Source organism: Hakea prostrata, chromosome 10 (genome assembly GCF_041222555.1).
Source record: "Hakea prostrata isolate BN-2017 chromosome 10, UWA_Hpros_2, whole genome shotgun sequence".
NCBI classification, from domain to species: domain Eukaryota; kingdom Viridiplantae; phylum Streptophyta; class Magnoliopsida; order Proteales; family Proteaceae; genus Hakea; species Hakea prostrata.
In genome coordinates this window covers 43930550-43950215 of record NC_142609.1, presented here as the reverse complement: position 1 = coordinate 43950215, position 19666 = coordinate 43930550, and the positions used below count along the sequence as shown (strand labels likewise).

The 19666-nt window shown below is 37.5% G+C and overlaps 2 protein-coding genes across 4 annotated transcripts in view; one reads left to right on the top strand and one right to left on the bottom strand.

The window, feature by feature from the left end:
- The first annotated feature begins 335 nt into the window (after nt 1-335).
- Nucleotides 336-2274, top strand: LOC149003269 (auxin-induced protein 22D-like). The gene is made up of 3 exons (XM_089136671.1): nt 336-709; nt 825-1027; nt 1139-2274. The coding sequence occupies exons 1-3, from the start codon at nt 498-500 to the stop codon at nt 1309-1311; spliced, it is 588 nt and encodes a 195-aa protein (XP_088992797.1). The 5' UTR covers nt 336-497; the 3' UTR covers nt 1312-2274.
- A 1026-nt stretch (nt 2275-3300) lies between these two features.
- The window catches only part of LOC149003268 (Glycosyl hydrolase family 47 protein), a 41819-nt gene continuing 25453 nt past the window's right edge, over nt 3301-19666 (bottom strand). The window contains exons 6-16 of one of the 3 annotated variants that reach the window (XM_089136669.1): nt 18366-18438; nt 17385-17494; nt 10320-10370; nt 8920-9008; nt 8746-8827; nt 8519-8632; nt 6828-6907; nt 6342-6477; nt 5592-5662; nt 5213-5447; nt 3301-5112 (exon numbers count right to left, since the gene is read on the bottom strand). In XM_089136669.1, the coding sequence (XP_088992795.1) occupies nt 4894-5112; nt 5213-5447; nt 5592-5662; nt 6342-6477; nt 6828-6907; nt 8519-8632; nt 8746-8827; nt 8920-9008; nt 10320-10370; nt 17385-17494; nt 18366-18438 (1260 nt within the window). In that variant the 3' untranslated portion in view covers nt 3301-4893. The remainder of the gene's footprint in view (nt 5113-5212; nt 5448-5591; nt 5663-6341; nt 6478-6827; nt 6908-8518; nt 8633-8745; nt 8828-8919; nt 9009-10319; nt 10371-17384; nt 17495-18365; nt 18439-19666) is intronic. The other 2 variants (XM_089136668.1, XM_089136670.1) reach the window with 2 other exon arrangements.

Sequence of the window (19666 nt, the reverse complement as noted above, 5' to 3'; positions counted from 1 at the left end):
CCCAAGGCCGACATCCATGTGGGGCCCTAACATGGGATGCTAGATACTAAACCCTCGTAATCAGACGATCCCGATTTAATTTCTCGACAAAATAGCATCAAGACCGTCCAACTGGTAAACTCATCGGGTCGGATCTAGCCAATGGTGTGGGGCGGTTGAGCTTTGTCCGTGGCTTGTCCCCTGGCCGACCCGACAACCATCTCGAAGTTGCTGTCATGTGACCCGACACCATCGTTGTCTTTGTCCCCCGAAACACTGGCAGCGTGGGGACATGAGCGATGAGCCTCGTCTCGTGTCCTTGTCTCCATTATCGTTTTCTTCCTCTCTATATCTTCTAGTTTCATCCCTGCAACTCTTCAGCTCTTGTACGCTTCGATTCTATTCACAACGAGTTCAAGAAGAAGAAAACGAAATCGCCGGAATCTCATCGGGAATTGAAGGATTGATTACCTGGAGAAGAGACAAAACAGGTTTTGTCATAGAAAGTGAAGGAAGAGATGGAAAGGAAAGTGACATACGAGACCGATCTCAACCTCAAGGCAACCGAGTTGAGATTAGGGTTACCAGGAACGGATGATTTGGAGCGAGAGAAACCCATCAATCCTGTTCCAGTGAAGAGCAACAAGCGATCTTTGGCTGAGTCGATGGATGAGTCAAAGAGCGCTTCTGATGTCAGAGATTGTCAACAGGAAACTGCTCCGGCTGCCAAGTAAGTCATATTACTAAACCCTAGATCTGGGTTTTTCTAGATGGTTCTGTTTTTCGTTCTTGATTTTCGTTTCAGAGTTTTGAGTCCTGATGGGGTTGTGGATTTATGTGAACAGGGCACAAGTAGTTGGGTGGCCACCAATCCGATCCTACAGGAAGAACAATTTCCAACCCAAGAAGACAGATTCGGAAGCTGCCGGGATTTATGTGAAAGTGAGCATGGATGGAGCTCCTTACCTAAGAAAAATTGACCTCAAAATCTACAAGGGGTACCCTGAACTCCTCAAGGCCTTGGAGGACATGTTCAAATTTACCATAGGTAAGCTTCATTTCTGCAGATGCTTCATTCATGTGATCATGTTCTGTTCTTGACTTGGATTGTTTTGGGATAGTGATCATGTTCTCATGTATCTTTCTTTGGTTTTTGCAGGTGATTACTCTGAGAGGGAAGGATACAATGGTTCAGAATATGCACCTACTTATGAAGACAAAGATGGTGACTGGATGTTGGTTGGAGATGTTCCTTGGGATATGTTCATCTCCTCTTGCAAGAGACTCAGAATCATGAAAGGATCAGAGGCTAGAGGTTTGGGTTGTGCATAGAAGACACAAACCCACAAAAGAAGGGAGGAAGAGAAGACCTTGTATATCTCATATCAACACAACAGGCATATCTTTCTGCTTGGGTTCTCCAAGGGTAACTGGATTTGGTACTTTCTGGAGATGGATTGAGGGTGCCAAGAGGTAAAAGAGGGATTGAAAATCCAAAAAAAAAAAAAAAAAAGGATAAGGGCCATACTAGAGTTTGTTCAGCTTGTTTTCTTGTCCTTTAATAATCCCATTAAAGGAACTGTGGGTGTGGAGATAAAGATGCTTGCTTCCTTTACAATTGTATAGAACAACACAGGGTGTTATATATTTCTTCCAAGTTTTGGTTATTGTATTCAATTTTAGAAAGTTAATTATAAGTTTGAAAAACAGAAGAAAAAGAAATTCTTGTGGATTAGTTTTCTTCTGTTTATGTTACCTGGTTTGTTTCTGACATGTGGAATCATGCTGATATCTGGATTTGAAAACCAAGTCAAGAAGGGAAACTCTCAGGTTGTAGATGAGTTCAAATTTTAATTTTCGAATTCCCTAAATTATCTCATCTGTAACAATCTCTCGTATTTGTTCCCAATTCTCTTCTTCAATTATAGAAGAATTGCTTGCTTACTCAATTAGTAAGCAGACAATCAAATGACTCTCTTTAGTGATTCTATGGTCTCTACCTGAGATCTGATTTTGGTTCCTCAAAAAATGGATACATGAGAAGAATGGTGGGGTTTTACTAATTTAAGGTGTGGTTGGTTACATGAATTCAGGAATTTGAAATTAGATGAGATTTTAATTCTATGGATTCGTGGTTCAAAAAATGAACTGTTTGGTTAGCCTCAAATTTATCAATAGAATTTTGTTGGATTATTCTGTGTTAATCTACAAAGTTCATTAATTTTACACTTAGAAATACTCAAAATGGCTTAATTCAATGTTTTTCGGTAAAAAAAAAGTAGAACTCTTAAATTTCATAGATCTAGGATATTTTACAACCAACAAGTATAAATCTTCCATTTATAAATTTAGAGATTTGAAATCCCTCAATACAGATAAATAAACAGGTTCTTAGAGATTTGGCATGGTTCAGGCCCTTCAGGGTGACTGGTTCTATTTAGAAGAAGAGGTTCAAGTTGGGTTTTGACATAAAAGTCAGAACTCAGAAGCAATCGTCATTCATGCATTTCAACCACTATTTTACTGTTCAATCAATTAATTGTCATTCCTCACCAGTGCATGAACATAAAAAGATGTTTTCTTATTTAGGTAAGAGTTCAAAATCCATCGAACCAATGGGGATGGCTTGCAGCCTTGCAGAGATAAGGATAGGTAAGGAATTGCTGTGGACCAGACAAAGTTGACCTGTCCTGGCTAGCTATGTCTGCGTGTATCCATATCAATAATGTCATTTCAGTTGTATTCTGGCTAGCTGTTTTCATGTCTGGTCAGTAAATATAAGGTGGAAAAGAGCCAATTGTGAGTCTCTGGTGTGAGTGTGAGGTCTCAGAAATCAGATTAACCTCCGGTCATTTTCCCTGAAAAAGAACGAGGTGAATGTTGAAATTCATGCAACACAGACAAAGCTTGACGTGACGCTTGTCATGCTGGGGAGAAAGAGAGAGAAGGATGTGGAAATATCATGATTTTTAAGAAGGAAAGGAATATGAACCATTAAGAGGACCTTGCTTGGGTAATTTGCAAGACCATCATGCTGTACATCTCGCTCTGTTGGATCGTGATCTTAGTTAAAACTTCGACCTTGATTGAAATTTTGAAACTGACCATCTAAAATTTTGCTTGACCATCATGCACATCACAATTTTGAATAAGAGAAGGTACTGTATATATGAATTAAAAAAAAAATTCCGGCAGAAGTTACTGTATATGAATCACTAGTGGAAGGTGATGTAGCCAAGAGTGTCAATCTGTCTGGATCAATTATTAAATCCAATCCAAGAATTGGGTCATTTCTGGAATTAGATTTAATACTTTTAACAGATCTTATAAGCCATACATACTAGCATGTTCTATCAATACTATTTGTTTTTTTGGTAGAAAGCATGTCTCTCATTGTGCTTGTTTAAATAACACTTTTGAAATTTTTTATTAAAAGCGTTGTCATCCCTAAAATCTTTGATGGAGGAACACACTCTGACAACAAATTAGTAGACTGAAAATCTTTACTCCGTGAATGCATGCATAATTATAACAAAACTGTAGCTGCATAGAATGTACAGTTAATAATCAACAGTTATGGAACTTGATGTTGATTCATTGAACTTATGAAAGCCTCAAAACTTCATTCTCCTTTTCCTAGTCTATCTGAAATTGAAGGAAAAATATTCAATATGAAAAGGTCAAAAAGGATGATGTAAGTGCATTATTTCCCATAAGACACCAGTATTAATTGATCTGGTTAAATAAGCTTAGAGCATTCAAAAACAAACAAAATGAAGTTAAAAAGCTTGTCTATTGGAGTTGCAGTGATTATTTTCCCCTTACCCATGCCCTGAGAAAATCTCACATAAATTACTTAACTTTGTGCAGATGAGAAAGAAAGAAAACTTACCCTACCCAGTGGAATCTCTTTTTTCCCTACCTTCCTTCCAAACAAATTTTTATGTCCTCTCACCTCATTTTATATATATCTAACACCCACCACATTTTTCCTTTTAGGTTTTCTCCACAGAACAATCTTTAGGTTGTGTTTGGTTGAAAATGAACTTTCTACTTTATTTTTATTTAATTTACAACTTGTAGGATTCTTTACAATACTCTAGAGTTTAGACAGTCTCACGAAAATCTCACAATAAATCTCATAAGAAAAAGTAAATGGAAAAGCAATACGGTCCAGGATCTACAAGGTAATCATACTACTAAAAAAAAAAATTCTTTTGGTGAATGACTCCAAAAGCATATTTCATATTAGTGCAGTAGACAGCAATTTGATGTAACATGCAAAAAGGAAGCACATATTATCTGTGATGTAAATGGGGAGGTAATTTCAATGCAGCATGCAGAAACGAAACACATTGCAATTCCTGGTCTTTGCCACTTTCTGAAAATACCAAACTACATTGCCATTCCTGATCTTACCATTTTCTAGGTACAAGGTAATCTCCCTAACTACATGATCTACATATCTCAATGGCCATTCTTCCTTCACTGATAGGGCAACTAAATGAAGTTCGTCTTGGCAATCTGTATAATCAAATAGACCTATCATGTCTATATCCTCAAGCTGCCTAAAAATTAATCACATAATAATAAAAAAGAATGTAGACCTACTTGGAGCATGTTTGTCCCTACCCCTCCCAGATTCAAATAACCCCACCCAATCACCCCATCCCTGCCTCAGAAACCTCTTCTCCTAGGAACCAATTAATCATACCTGCCCACAAATTTGTCATTAATAGCGACAAAAAATACACGAAGAGCTCTTGGGCTTTCTTTGGCACCTGTACTGCAACAAAATTGCCACCAAAACTTCAGTCAATCTTCACGCATCTTTCTTTTGTCATGGCCAGTGATTCTGCAGAACAGGAATACCCAGGCGTTCAAAGGTCACTAAATGAGCATTGTTAAATTGAATCACAGATATGTGCCTGCCTTCCTTTCAGCCACTATGTCATCACCAAGATGATTAACTCCTGGAGTTCTCTGGGCTTGACTGATAAACACTTTCGTCATCCCTTCTGGCTTCAGACTAGTCTCTTGCTGGTCTCTAGGCTCCTCTGTCTGAGTTCTACCCATGGCAGCCACAAATGGTATTCCAAGCTTTTGCTCATAAGTTAATCCCTGGCAGACACCCTGCAAATAGAAAATTGAAAACAAACAAAAGAACAATTAAGGTCCAGCTTGGATAATTTGAAGTCATTTTGCACATATAATTTAAGGATGAGAAACAAACCTTGATCAAACCTGAATCATGAGATACTCGGTCCCAGAGAAACCTAGGAGGATCACGAGCTTTTTGGAATTCAATCCCTCCGGTTTCTTGAGAGCCAAATGAGAGACCTGACAAATGTGACTGCGTTCTCATGCTCTCGTTTCTGCAAAATGCTCCAAAGTAAGAACAGTGTTCATTCACTAGGGATATTTCTGGGGTTGCCGGCAATAAGTGGCCTTCAGTGCTGAAGATATATCTGCCAAGGATAAATTCCACAATGAATGGTAAAATAAGAGATACAATTGCTATGCAGGTAATCAGCATCTGGTTCACAACTTCAAACTTGAGTACAGAATGTTAACTACTTTCTACATCAAAGAGCACTTAATCCATAACTTACTTGTACGGCCCATTTTCAACAAGATTGTCTGAGCCCGCAGCCAAATCAAAAAGAAGCCATAGATATTTAACCTGAGATGTGTGTTGTCAGGTAATTAATAAAGTTGGTAAAGAAAGGGAAATGAGAAGAAAGAAACCCCCATAAAATAGGACAACTGTACCAAAATTAATGTCCTAAATTGGTAGCGCTACAGATGGCACACATGAAAGTAGCTCCCAACAGACCAAGTAGGAAATCCTCCAGGTTTATGTCGATCCAATCTATGCCTGGGAAAACCCAAGTAGGTGAACTTCTACATTTTAGTACATGTTAAATTGGACTCACTAAATGGATCGAATTGCCTTCCGTTACACAAAATACATAGTAAAAGGGAGCACACATGCTTGAATATTGGTTGTAACCTGTGCCACTGTTGGAAGGGTCAAAGAACAAGGTAAGGCAATTGGATCGCCAAATATATCTTCAGGGCAATTTGATCAATAAATCCTTATCCATGCATACACTGTTCAGGATATACACCATTTTTCAGTAATTTCAGCCTTCTAGGATGAATCGGGTGAATGCATGGGTAAAAATATCCATGAACAGAATTCCATAAATTTATGGGTGACTCAGAACATTCCCCATATGGAGCAACAATGGATGTTACAAGGTCACATTCATTTTCTTTGAATGCTAATAGGAAGCCACTGAGTTGGAGGATCACACATTTGGCTAGCTTGGTACTAATTATCTAAATGTGATTCTTACCGTTTCTGCAAGGAAGAAGCTTTCCATGTGATCATCCTGCTTGTGAGATTCCACATCTGATATATGGCAATATCCACAAGGGCATCTAGCCCCATACTGCAGGCTAGCAACCATGTCACGTCCAGCATCAAGATATCTGCAATTAACATCTTTACACATGATTCAAGTTGCAGAATACACATAATATACTCCTAGCAAGCTGAAATTGGATTTCCAAAAAGTAAGTATTAGCAACATAAACCTAGCAACAAGTCAGACATGCTGGAGGGAGGGGGGGGGGGGGGAAAGGGTTCAGGATCTCCATCATAAAATTCAAGAGAATCTAGATGATTTTTCCACCAAAGATGCTAATCTAGCAATAGCTATATTCTGCAACATGACGTTCTTCAATCCTAGAATTATAATGCATTAAGAGAAGAATTAAAACATTATAGAAAACAATTTCCCCCAAAAAACAATTGCAAAAAGCTGCAAAGGGGGGCTTACCTTGGATCTCTGGTGGCTTTGTAGAGCCAATAGGTGCTCTCCATCAATTCTGGGCGCAGTGGGTAACTTTTTTGACCTTGCTGAAACACAGAATGAAAGATATTTTACTGAGAAATATATGTATATGCTCACCTCATGCATAACCTGCTAAAAGGTTAATCATTTATTGCAGGGAGATTTCCACAATGGTGCTTATCTTTTTAGGAATTATGTGTAACACACAAGTTGGGAAACCTATTATAATTTACTGAAGTTAAATGATTTTAGATCATACATTCTTGGCAGCCAATTAGGGATATCTTCTTTCCTTATATTTTCTTCTTGGTTTATTCTTTTGTTCCCTTTTCTCCTCTTGAGCAACCATACAAACAGATCATTCTTGATCTGATTTAGTTACATGATACCCAAACAAGTTTAATCTGTATATATTTTATCTATATTGATTCTGGTTTTAGAGTCGTGGTGTGTGCAACTATTGTATTTTGTCTCGAAGGTCTCTTCTTTTGGTGGCCAGAATAAAAGAACAAGAATTGATGCGTTCAAATATTGTATTCTGTGATTTGATATGTTAAGTGGAGCAAATTGAGTGATCGGAATATGCCTGACTCTGAGCTTTATTCATGCATGGCATATTAGTGCTGACTTGTCATGGTGCTTCAAGCAAGATAGCATTTTCAATTCTATTCTCCTGTGATGGTATCTACTCATCTGAAATTCTTCTGCAAGCCTGAATCAAGCAACTTTTCCCAACTAAATGGGGTGAGCTACATGGATCCTTGCCTTCCAATCAACTCTCCATATACAAGGCCTAAGCTATGCATATTCTTTTTCACCACTTCTATTAAGGTTATCTAAGGTCTGCCCCTAGTTTTTTTAATTCCATCAATTTGAATTATATCACTTCTCTGTACAGGGGCATTTAAAGGCCTTCATTGAACGTTGTCATGCCGCTTCAGTCTGCTTTGTTGAGTTGAACTCAGTAGTTATCGCAGAGTCCTAGTATTCTAATTTTTGCAGTGTCCTAGGCCTTCATTGAACGTTGTCATGCCACTTCAGTCTGCTTTGTTAAGTTGAACTCAGTAGTTATCGTGAGTCCTAGTATTCTAATTTTTGCAGTGTCCTAGGCCTTCCTTGAATGTTGTCATGCCGCTTCAGTCTGCTTTGTTGAGTTGAACTCAGTAGTTATCGCAGAGTCCTAGTATTCTAATTTTTGCAGTGTCCTAGGCCTTCATTGAACGTGGCATGTGCCAGACCCATGTTTGGACATTGCTCCCTACAATTCTGAGTTTTGAGGAAGAATCCTTTGAACCCCCCCCCCCACCGGACCTGGGTGGAGTAGTCAATCCACTCGAGGTTGTCACAATCTCGACAAGGATTTCGTTGTGGAGCTCCCCACTCATCGAAGAAGAAGAAAAATAAAAAATGCGAGTTTCTCACTTGGTGCTTGTCTGTCTTTTGGCCTCAAGCTCTTTTTGTTCTTTCTTAATTCCTTGTTTTGCTTTGCTTTGTGCCTTTTTGCGTGGTTGGGCTTAGCCATTGTTCTTTGTATCTCTTCCCCTCCCCCCCCCCCCGCTTCTTTCTCCCTTTGGTTAATGAATTTTTTCACTCATTCGAAAGAAGAAAAAAAAAAAAAGAGTAATAACGAAGAGTCATCCTGGATATCACAGTGAGACAATTAAGCTGCTGCATACCTGAATGTTGAGTGTGGCAAGATTAAAACCTTCAGGGGTGAAGCCAAATTTTTTCCATACGCTAAAGAAGGCAGAATGTGTACGAACAGCAGGATCAATGTCCCCAGCTAAAACCTTTCCAAGTTTAATATATAATCAACTTCCATCTCAATATGCATGATAATTAATTTTTGCCAGGATTAACAGAAAACTTTTTCCAATAGATGATTTGAAGTAGAATAGACTACCTGAAGGCCTGGCCAGAATGCCTGCAGACTGTTAAATAATGGCCAGACAATGGCAGCAGAATTCATATTCACCTCCACATACCTGCAGAAATCTTAGATTTACAATTCTAAGTTGCAAGAAAGTGAGAAAGATGCAAAATCTATATAACCACCTAAATAATTAGTATTGCTTACCAAGGATCATTATAGAGATAGTGCATTGCAGCCTTGTAAGCTTCTTGGAATATATATAGATACTCCTTATCTCCAAATAATAAGTAGGCCTGACATGAAATGAGCAAAATTGAGGACCAAGTTCACCAGGTTTTGCTTACAAATATGTTATGTAGTTCTATTTGTTTGTACAAGCATACAAATTTATTAAGTTTCTAGTTCAGTCAAGTAGTCCGATTCCACTTGGGACTTCTAATTTTAATATGATTTCACTATTTGCAAGGTTCTAAAGCCAACCATAGCATGCTATTATTTACAAGTTTTTAATATCAATAATATTCAGTTTTTCAGCTCAATCTGCATTTTGGTCCATCAAGTATGGTGTTCCAGCATTAATAAGGAATCTTCAAAGTGTATTGCTAGGGTCTCTTGTGAGGATTCCTCTACAGCTGTGGATTTCAGCCTTCAATCAAGTGATTCCATCCTCTCCACAGAATCATCCATGTGACTGGCAGCCAAGGCATGGCCACTCACCTTTTCCTTTTTCTTTTTTAATTTTCATGAATTCTCGTAATTCCTAAAATCCAAAAAACTAGACACCTCATATCTTCAAATTTAGTCATCAAACCCAACCAAACATGGAAAATCATAACCCTATATCATATTTTTTTCCAAGTTTCAGCCAATTCTGACCAGCCAAATCCTAAACATTAGGCCATAAATCCAAAACTAAATTTAAACCTCAAGTTAATGTTGGTTATGATAGCATCTTGGAAGACCTTGCCTTCATTCAATTGAGGCTACATCAATTACAATGAAGACCCCTTGTACCTTGAACGAAATTACCAACATGCAAGTGCATATTTCCACCAAAATAAGAACATGCCTGTAATTTTCCTGCATCAAAATATTACACCTCATTTGGGGAGTATGAAGATCTCTCTTTCTTTTCCCTTTTTTTCTTTTTTTTCTTGAGGGGGGTGGTTGGTGGGTGCCAAAACTCGAGACTGAAGATACATGCTCAGGCAGTCGAAAAGCAAGAACAGCTTTTCAAAACAGGCTTCTGATGCTGACTCCAGTTAGTGAGAATAAGGCTCCCCAAGTTCAAACAAGAAGACTATAAAGATTGTTCAAAAAAAAACTTTGTATGCCATCGAACTGAACTAGAAATTCACCATAATTATAGATGGAGCAACAGCATCAAGATATCTGAGTCCTACATTAATGATGTCAAGAGGGCTTTTTGGGACACTGTCATACATACAACCAATATTTATGCAGGCAGAATTCCCTTTGTGACTACTGACTAGAGCTAACAGTGAACTGGTGAATTTATAACGTTGGCATGATGAACATGTAGCATTGTTACACTGTCTTGCAGTCAAAATAAGGTTTTACCTAATATACAGTAAGTGACATACCTTCAAAAGATACTCATAGAAGGAGTCAATACTTGTCCCTATTCCAGCATCCTGAAAAATATCAACTTAGGATCAAGATTAACTAGAAATTATTACAAAAATAAAACTGAATCTCACTTGGCTATGTAATCCAATCATGTAGAACAATGGAAGCAAACATCAATGAAAATCATTCCTCAATGTCCAAGATGAGATGGTCAAACCGAAAGACACCAGATTTCGACATGTTTTAATTGACTTCGACAGCTGACAAAATTTTGATAGTTCCAACCAACAGGCATCAAGTTTTGACCAATTTAAACTAACCAGTTCAGGTAGTTTCTAAGGTTCCAACCAGTTTTGTTAAGCCCATTGCATTTCAAGTTTTACCTCAAGGAAAAACCTGGTTTCAACCAGGTCTGACCAAATCCCGGTCTCCAGCTGGTCAAAATCTTCGACGGCGCCAAAATCTTCATCCTTGCACAGAACTTTCTATATATGGTAATTGCATTGTCTCAATAAAAAAAAGATATGATTGACACACGTATAGAAGCTGTGATGACTAATACACGACAAGATCGTAGTCATGTGAAGTATCTCTATTGAAAATTTCTCGTAGTAAAGAATCATGTTGAATTCCTAATGCTACGATAAGTAGATAAGCACTTTTAAGTAAACCTGAAGCATATCAAAGGGGTTAACTTAAGGACAAAAAGACTGAAACTGAATCATTCAGTGGGTCACATAGTACAACAACAATTTGGGAGATGAAATTAAAACTTTTGAAATGACCTCAGCAACAGTAAAAAGAATCTGAAAAGCTCTTAATGCTTTCATAACCATGGAAAAAATCATCACAAATTTTTGCTGAAATTTCAGTCAATTTTGGAAATTTTGACCCACCAAAACAAGATGTGGGGTTGAAATGAAATCGGCTGAAGTCTCGACCAAAATCTTGTGAAATTCTGATCTTTAAATCTAGACTCTCAAGATTTTTGAAATCTTAGGAATTTGGAAATTAAGTTTGACTCGCACTCAAAGGGATGTACTAAATCAATTTGTGTGGACGACATCTTCTCCTACCTAATCCAACAGCCGTACATGCTACCACTGGGGCATCATATGACTTACCACAATGGATCAAGGGGTTCTTCACAATTTGGCGATCCATATCCTACGATAGGTACTCAAAGAACAATTGGTAGCACTGATTCACTTCGTTACTTGCTCAAAACTCTAAATTGCTTATTCTTAATGATCTTAAGTACTTAACCAATGTAGAAATGTGTAACTATACATTGTTGTTACTAGGGATCTTTCCTCCCCCCTCCGGTCTCCTTCTTGAAGCCCCCCCCCTTTCATGCCCTGCACATTCTCTCTTTCTTTTGTTTTTAGTAAAGTTATTTATTCACCCAAAAAAAAAAAAGTGTAACCATACATGAGGATTCAACAAAATACTACTAATAAAGGGTGAAATGGTGAATACAAAACACTTATTTAGGTAACTATCTTTGCATGATCATTTAAATGTGTTAACATAGCCTAAAACATGGTCAACGTGAATGTGAATTTATACTTCAAAATGTTTAGGTGTGTGAACATACATTTAGATTTGATCACGTAGAAGCAGGTAAGAGTGTGAACCCAATAGACCAATCTGGGTTAGTTCTTTCACCAAAGTAACCATGGTTGTGTGTTCATATGCCCTAAAATAGATTGTACAAAAAGAAGAATAAGAAGAACAATAATAACAACGAGCTGTGTCCTAGCTAAATGGGGGCAACAACAACAAGAAGCCTTGTCCCACCTAAATGGGGGGAACAACAACAACAAAAAGCCTTGTCCCAACTAAAAGGGGTCAGTAACATGGATCCTTGCCTTCTAATTTGCTCTATTTGAGGCCATACTAGATACAAAGCCTAAGCAATGCATAACCTTCCTCACCACTTCTCCTAAATTTATCTTAGATCTGCCCCTATTTCTTCTAATTCCTTTGGTCTAGATTAAATCACTTCTCCGTACAGGGAGATTTAAAGGCCTCCATCAGACATGGTTGTACCACCCAATCGTTATTCTAGTAGCTTATCATCTCCTAAACCAGCTCTAGTATAGTCATTCCTAACCTTATCCTTCCTAGTTTTGCCATTCATCCATCTTAGCATCCTCACTTTTTCTACACTGAGCTTATTTATATGATGCTTCTTAATAGCCCAACAATATGCACATACATCATAACTAGTCATATGATGGTCCTATAAGATTTTTCCTATGAGCTTTAAAGGAATACAACGATCACACAAAACCCCCACATGCACTCTCCACTTCATCCACCCTATTTTAATTATTTGGGAAACATCATCCTCTACATCACCTTTATGTTTTTTTAAAATATATATTATGATTGGGCCAAGGAACCTAAAAAAATTGCTTTGTGAAACCTCCTTCTCATCAAGTTTCACCACTTCATCATCTGTCCAATTATGACCAAAGTTACACACTAGATATTCCGTGTTCATTCTACTTAGTTTAAATCCTTTTCATTCCAAAGTAGCTTTCCAAGATTTCAACTTTTATTCATCCCTACTTGTGTTGTGTCTCATTTACCAAAACAATACCATCAGCAAAAAGCATACACAAAGGGACCTCATCTTGAATGTCTCTGACTAAATCATCCATTATAAGTAAAAATAAAAAGCTTAAAGATGATCCTTGATGTAGCCCGACTGTAATAGGAAATTTATCACCTTGTCGTAGAAGAACTAGACCCAAAAAACATAGAAAACCCACTGAAACATACCACCAAGAATTAATAGAATTTGTACCAGGTCTTGGTATCTCGTGGTCTCACCCCACCAAGATACCAAGACGAATCAAGATTTCAAACTATGCTCATAACAATGGTTAAACTATTGATGTGTCCTATAATGAGGAAAGTCTACCATGAATAATCTAAGAATTCTTATTATTCATTTATTTATTCAGTCTATCCAGCACCACAAGTTTCTTGATGATTTTAAATCAACCAAGCTGCTGTTCACCTTGCTTTAAAAATATGATAGAGGACAGAATCAACCTGTTATACCACTGGCCTCTCCAACACATGGGAACAAAGCCCTCCCATCCTGTGTATTCATCTAATGTAATATTTCCTTGAACAAAAGGCATTTTTTGCCTTTTTGGAAAAACAGAAACTCACCTATAAATTCTTCAGTTTTATTTAGCAGCACAAAATTAAGCTCCTAAATTGAGAATTATCAAGAAGCCTTTTTCCAAGAATAACTTAAAAAATAAAGAAATATAGTATGGCAATTACATTTGTTGGGGAAACCGGAAATGGCATGTCAGCATTGCCACATCAGCGTCCATTAATTTTGATGATGACAAAGTAACAAACACAAGGTATTGATGTTTATATGAGTAGTATGTACCTAATTCAAGCTGAGAGTAAATGGACAAAGCTCAACTCACAACTGGATGCCCAAGACCAAGCCCAAGTAAAGACCAAGTCAAAGTAGAAATGAAGACTAAGTCTAGTTGAGCATGAAGAATGGAGTACAAGAAGACTCGAGAGCAATAATGAAGATTAAATCAAGCTCAAGATGAAGACTTAGTATATTTAGGGCCTACGACACATATCATGCACACATGAATGTAATTGCACTCATCTTTAATGAAATCATGTGCATCATGACATTAGGTTGACTTAGCGCATATAGGAGAGTGTGAGTGGACTTAGGGTTAGCTAGGAGGACCAAAAACCCCTTCAAATCCACATGTTGTTCCAAACGACACACCACCTGATTGGAACACACACCATTTGGTAACAGTGCCTTGTTTGAACACAAATGGTGCTCCTAAGAAATGCAGTGCATCACTAAATGCCTGATGGACAATCCATTTGGACCAAAGGTGCACCGTGGCCTAGAACGACACACCATATGGACCCAATTGTGCACCGGCTGACTCACTTAAACTCCAATGGCTAGTTCTGACAACTATATTTTTCCAAGGGTGCACTTTTTGCCCAAAAGCCGTTGGGGGGTTAGGCCAAGGACATGAATGCCAACTTTATAAGCCCAACCACCACATTTGAGAGGCTCTACCTTGTGCATTAATTACACTCTCTTAAGCTCTCAAATTATAAGAAATCACTTGTGCTCTAGCCTTTGCCCATTACTAAAACATTGAAGCATATTCCAAGGATTCAAAACAAGCCTATTGGAGCTAGTTTGAGGTAATTATAGGCATTTGGGTGACTTAAAAGTGATGCAAATCATTCATCTTGGGCATTCATTTCACATTGCATCACTCACACGCAAGGGGTAAAGTGTCACACCCCTTATTAGATAATATCTTACCAATCTTGTACTAGTGTTTTTAATTCTAATCTAGGTAGATTAAAATTCTCTAAGGGTGCTCTTCCCTAGGATTAACAAAGATTGTAAGAGAGTGCTCTTGCCTTTAGACCAACAAAAATTGTAAGGGTTTGATTCTCTACCCACCATATTGAAAGAGAATCACTAGTGGAATACTCTCTTGAGGCCAAGAAAGGAGCAGATGTAGACTTGTAAAGTTAAACCACTATAAAATTCATGTGTTGTGTTTGTTTGCAAATTGCTTCATTAAATAATTTCTTAGTTTCATTTAAATTTGCAATAAACCAAAAAATTAGGCTAATCCACTAGTTGAAACCTATTCACACCTCCTTTAGGCTATATTAACAACATTGAATATCATAATCAATCGACGGTAAATAATGATTATCATTAACCAAGTTCTAATGCCCAAAAAGGGAGAGAGAGAGAGAGAGAGAGAGAGAGAAAAGTGACACCCAATGTTTTGAAATATCAATGTCACAAATAGTATTCGACCCCCGATGCAATGATATTACTAGGCATCGTAGTGGGGATATATATTGCATACCACAGATGCATTTGGAACATCAAGGCAAAGAAGCATTTTCAGAACAGGAAAAAAACAACAACGTAAATAAGCAATATTGCAGTTTGTTTGATAGGTTTGATTCATTTTCATAATCAAAGCCTCAAGCTTAAAGTTTGAAGCACAATGTCACAATATTAAAGTTCTAGGTGAAAACTTGTCCGCCTGAATACGTCTTGCTGCTTTTGGTATCTAGAATTATGATTTTAAAATCATGTGCCTATCACAATGTATCACATGTACCATTGTATTGGCTGATACAAAGCAATACAAACTAATACTTAGGGGGGGGGGGGGAAGTCAACCTCTGAAATCAATTGTATTGGGAATTGGGAGTATCAATATGTATCAATCATATCATCCATTATTGGCCGATAGGCAGTGCTATTGGTCGATACTGATTTTTTTTCAAAATAAAACTAGGCATATTGCATCATATGAACATGACCTACGATTCCAATACACATTAGCTAAAATGAAATGACACAGTCAATACTTTAAACTCTGGTGACACCTACAAAAAAAGTGTCTACAGTGGTAAATATGAGATTCTGATGAGGACATCCGTCTTAGGAGACAGTTTTGAGTCTTCCAGCACTGGCATAAAGATCAGCCCACAGAAGCACCTATGTGGGTTGACAACAAGTTCAAAGGCAACCGGACTGCCAAAGTCCTATAGTTCCATGAGGAGCATTGCTTTAGGCAATTTTATGAGTTTAGTTTTTTTTTTTTTTTTTTTTTTTTGAGTCTCTTATGGGTTGGTTTTGTCCAGTTCAATTTTGAGTTATTTTGGTGTAATTGGGTTTTGGGTTGATCCATGGGTCATTTTCACTTACATGTACTTTGGGGTTTCTAGTTTTGCCCCTAAGTATTAGATATGGATAGAGAGTTACTTAGGGTTTTCTTGGGAATTTAAATAGTAGGGTTGGATGAAATTTCTCTAACTTAAAGACCATTTTTTCAGAGGATCGATTATGATTTGGATGAATAAAAAAAAAAATTTGAAATTCCTTGAACAAGAATTTCTCTCTCCCAGCATCTTTTTTGAGCTCCCATGGTAATCCTCTCCTCTCATTTTTTTAATTTTCTCTTATTTAATTCTGATCCCCCCACCCTTCTACTCCTCGGTCCAGAATTTCTTGTGCTTTCTTTTCTTCTTCTTCTTGCAGCAGTTCCTTTTTTCTGCCAATAATTTTTTCTGTTGTTTATTTTCTTTCTTCTTTTCTCTTCGGCATTCTGCTGCCCCTACTAGCTGCATTTTCTCTTTTGTTCTTATAAATTTCATTCTGAATTTTCTTTCAACTCTGCTAGCTGCATTATTTTACTTACCTTTTAGTCTTTATCTTTTAACTTTTGTTTCCTTTGTTCCCACTGCATATACCCTACCCCATATTTCTTTATAACTTTTATCCTAACCTCTGTTGTGCAGCTTCATCAAGAACCGGCAGATATTTTGCTTCCTTTGCTATCTTTCATCAGTAATTCCCTATCCTAGTTTTTCCCTCTTTGCAGTAGGTACACTTACATTATGCTAAGATTCCTTTAAATTATTATTTTCTGTATTTTCATGTTAGAAATAGGATCTTGACAAGGACAGCAACTATTTTCTTGGATACTTAAACAATCTTGCACTCAAATTAGGGTTACAATGCCATGATCCCCAACCCCATGTTTCCTATTTGATCCTTGCTTAGTTATGTTTTTAGATTAGGGCTGAATTTGATCTTACTTTGCTATGATTGTCTAAATTTCTGTGCTCATCAGATTATTAGTTGCTGCACTTTCCCTATTTATTTGTTAGACTCCCATTAATATTTGCCTAACCTAAAGACTTATAAGTTATAACCAGCCCTTGTAGGTATCCTAGTTTCTAGGGTTGCCCCTGCATCAGATTAACATTAGAAATCCTCCATCCAACACTTATACTGCATCAAAGCTACATAATTCTAGCTCATCATGGGGGTCTATGGGGCTGCCTATCTCATAATTCTCGTATTTCTAATGCCAAGCATACTCCCCCCACCAAAAAAAAAAAAAAAAGGAAAAAAGAAAAGAAGCTACACTTTCTATTGACATGAAAGTATCCTGCACTGCACACAATTGATCACAGAAGCAACAAAAAAAAGTGTAGAGGAATTAATTTACCTTTTGTGTCCATTCACCCGTGAAAACATTGATATGAGCACCAACAAGGTTGAGTCTAGAACGACGGGCCCAAATTCCACGAACAGCATTTTTTGTAACTTGCTCAAAAACTGCATAAACCATGGAAGAGGCCAACCCCACTGTCAGCACTTGGTTCCCACCACTCAAAAGTATAAAAAGTTAACTTCTTCAGCGAGTGGGACTGCTAAGGAAATTTTTGAGAAACCAGGTCGAATAAAGTCTCAAACGAAATTTGAGAAAAACCAAAAGATCTCAATTGGCGCTACTAAAAATCACAGATGGTACAAGAGACGACAAAGAAAAAGATCTTAGGGATAATTTAACCGTGTTGGGAAATTTTCTGTACGTTGATTAGTCCCTTTAAACTCAATAAGATAAAAAGATGCCCAATGCACATTTATGAAATCGAGAGATAGAAAGTCAGTCTGGATGGTAAATGAGCACTGGATGAGATTGCCTGGATTTCGGACTCAATTTGGTGTCAGTAGGCCATCTGGAGCAGACAAGCAGGTATACAAAGTGTATGCCTTGGGGTAGGAATCAGTTTTCCAGGCATGTCATTGTATTAAGACCAAGATTTTATAGTGGCAATGAAAAATTAGAATCGAAAGCTATGGCTATGCAGATTTTCTGAGAAGAAAACAAGACACAAGTTGGAAATAACTCTATTACGGAATACAAAAAAGTGGGGGACCCCCCCCCCCCCTCCCCCATCCTTTAACCAAAAAAGGGGGAAAGAACCCATCACTAGTTACAATTCTAGATTTAAGTACTTTAGTTTTAGACAAAAAGAGTAGTTTGCTTTCAAACAACAAATAAAAAGGAAAGAAATTACATAATAGCATGGAATACAAATAAAGGTTCTAGAGTCCTAAATCTAAAAAAAATAGTGGGCTGCAACGGAATTTAGAAGAAATTATACTGTGAGCATATTTTATAGGCAAATGAACAGTACAACACCTGGATTATTCGTTAAATGGCTCAGCACCCCAAATTCTAAAGTTAAAGTGCCACCACCAGCTGTCGACGTTATCTGATAAGAGAGTCAGCATTTGAGGATTTTCTACTAGATAACACTATGATAAGAAAGGAAGAAGATGGTTCTGAAGTAAACTTCGAAGTATGAATTAAATATTCAACATATATCCCAAGCATTGGGTGAACACTCTGACTAGCTCAGTAAGGAAAGTAAACTGTCTAATCTTCGAGTAGTAATTATTGCTTATTCATTCAAAAACATAATTATTACCAAGAACAAGCAGCTACTATAGTTCTGAAGCAATCGCAGACTTGTTTTCTTTTTCTTTTTAAATTGCTTTTTTGGATAAATAACCAAAACAAACTTAGTAGGGAAAAAGACTTATACTGCAAACGTTATCATAATAAAATATTCGTAACTATTTTACCCTCTTCCATTATAAGAGCTTCACAATTTCTGCCAAATAGGTCCTCAATGGTCCTGAGAGGGGAAGACATTTCCACAAACTAATGTAGAGGCACATTTGGAGCTATCTTTAATTTATTAATGGCACACCATCAGGAACAGAATCTGAGATATTCAATACAGTATCATGGTAAACCATATACCATCATCTCAAATACCTTGAATGCAACTTAAGCTTTCACATGTGGGTATATGCTGGTGAAAAATTCATTTAAAGTGTGCAAGTGTGTGGGCACACGTGTGCATGGGTGACATACGATAGAGGCTCGTGCTGCATCTATTGTTTATAAGTCTCTTGGTTTCAGGGAGCCAGGGAGCAACAGTTAACTCCACCCCACCTACCCATCCCCCCCTGCTGGGGCTTGGGAAGGAAGAGTAGCTCTGACAGAGGAAAGTGGGTCCTTTCAACTAATATATTTTTCATTTTACATATAAATTAGATGTAATCAATTAATAAGGGATGAAATATTATTTTCTTTTACTACTTTTAGATCAGGCCTTGCCTTAGCAAGAAGCATTTGTCACAGAAAACCAGGGGATCCACCTCCTATGGCACGTAATGGGTGTATGTGCAAGTATATCCAGGGAGCATACAATGTACTGAAACTATCTGAATGGTGCTCAAGACCTGAAATGAGACCTCTACACCATAAGATCTTCATCAGCATAACAAGCAAGTGGATGTGCCCCAAGTGCTCAAGAATGAAGAAGGAACGAGCAACAAAGACCATGCACGTAGCCAGGACAAGTGGCACGTTGAAATTGCATATTTTTTCATCCGCATATTTTGTAAACAAATTACATGTGCGTGCAGTAC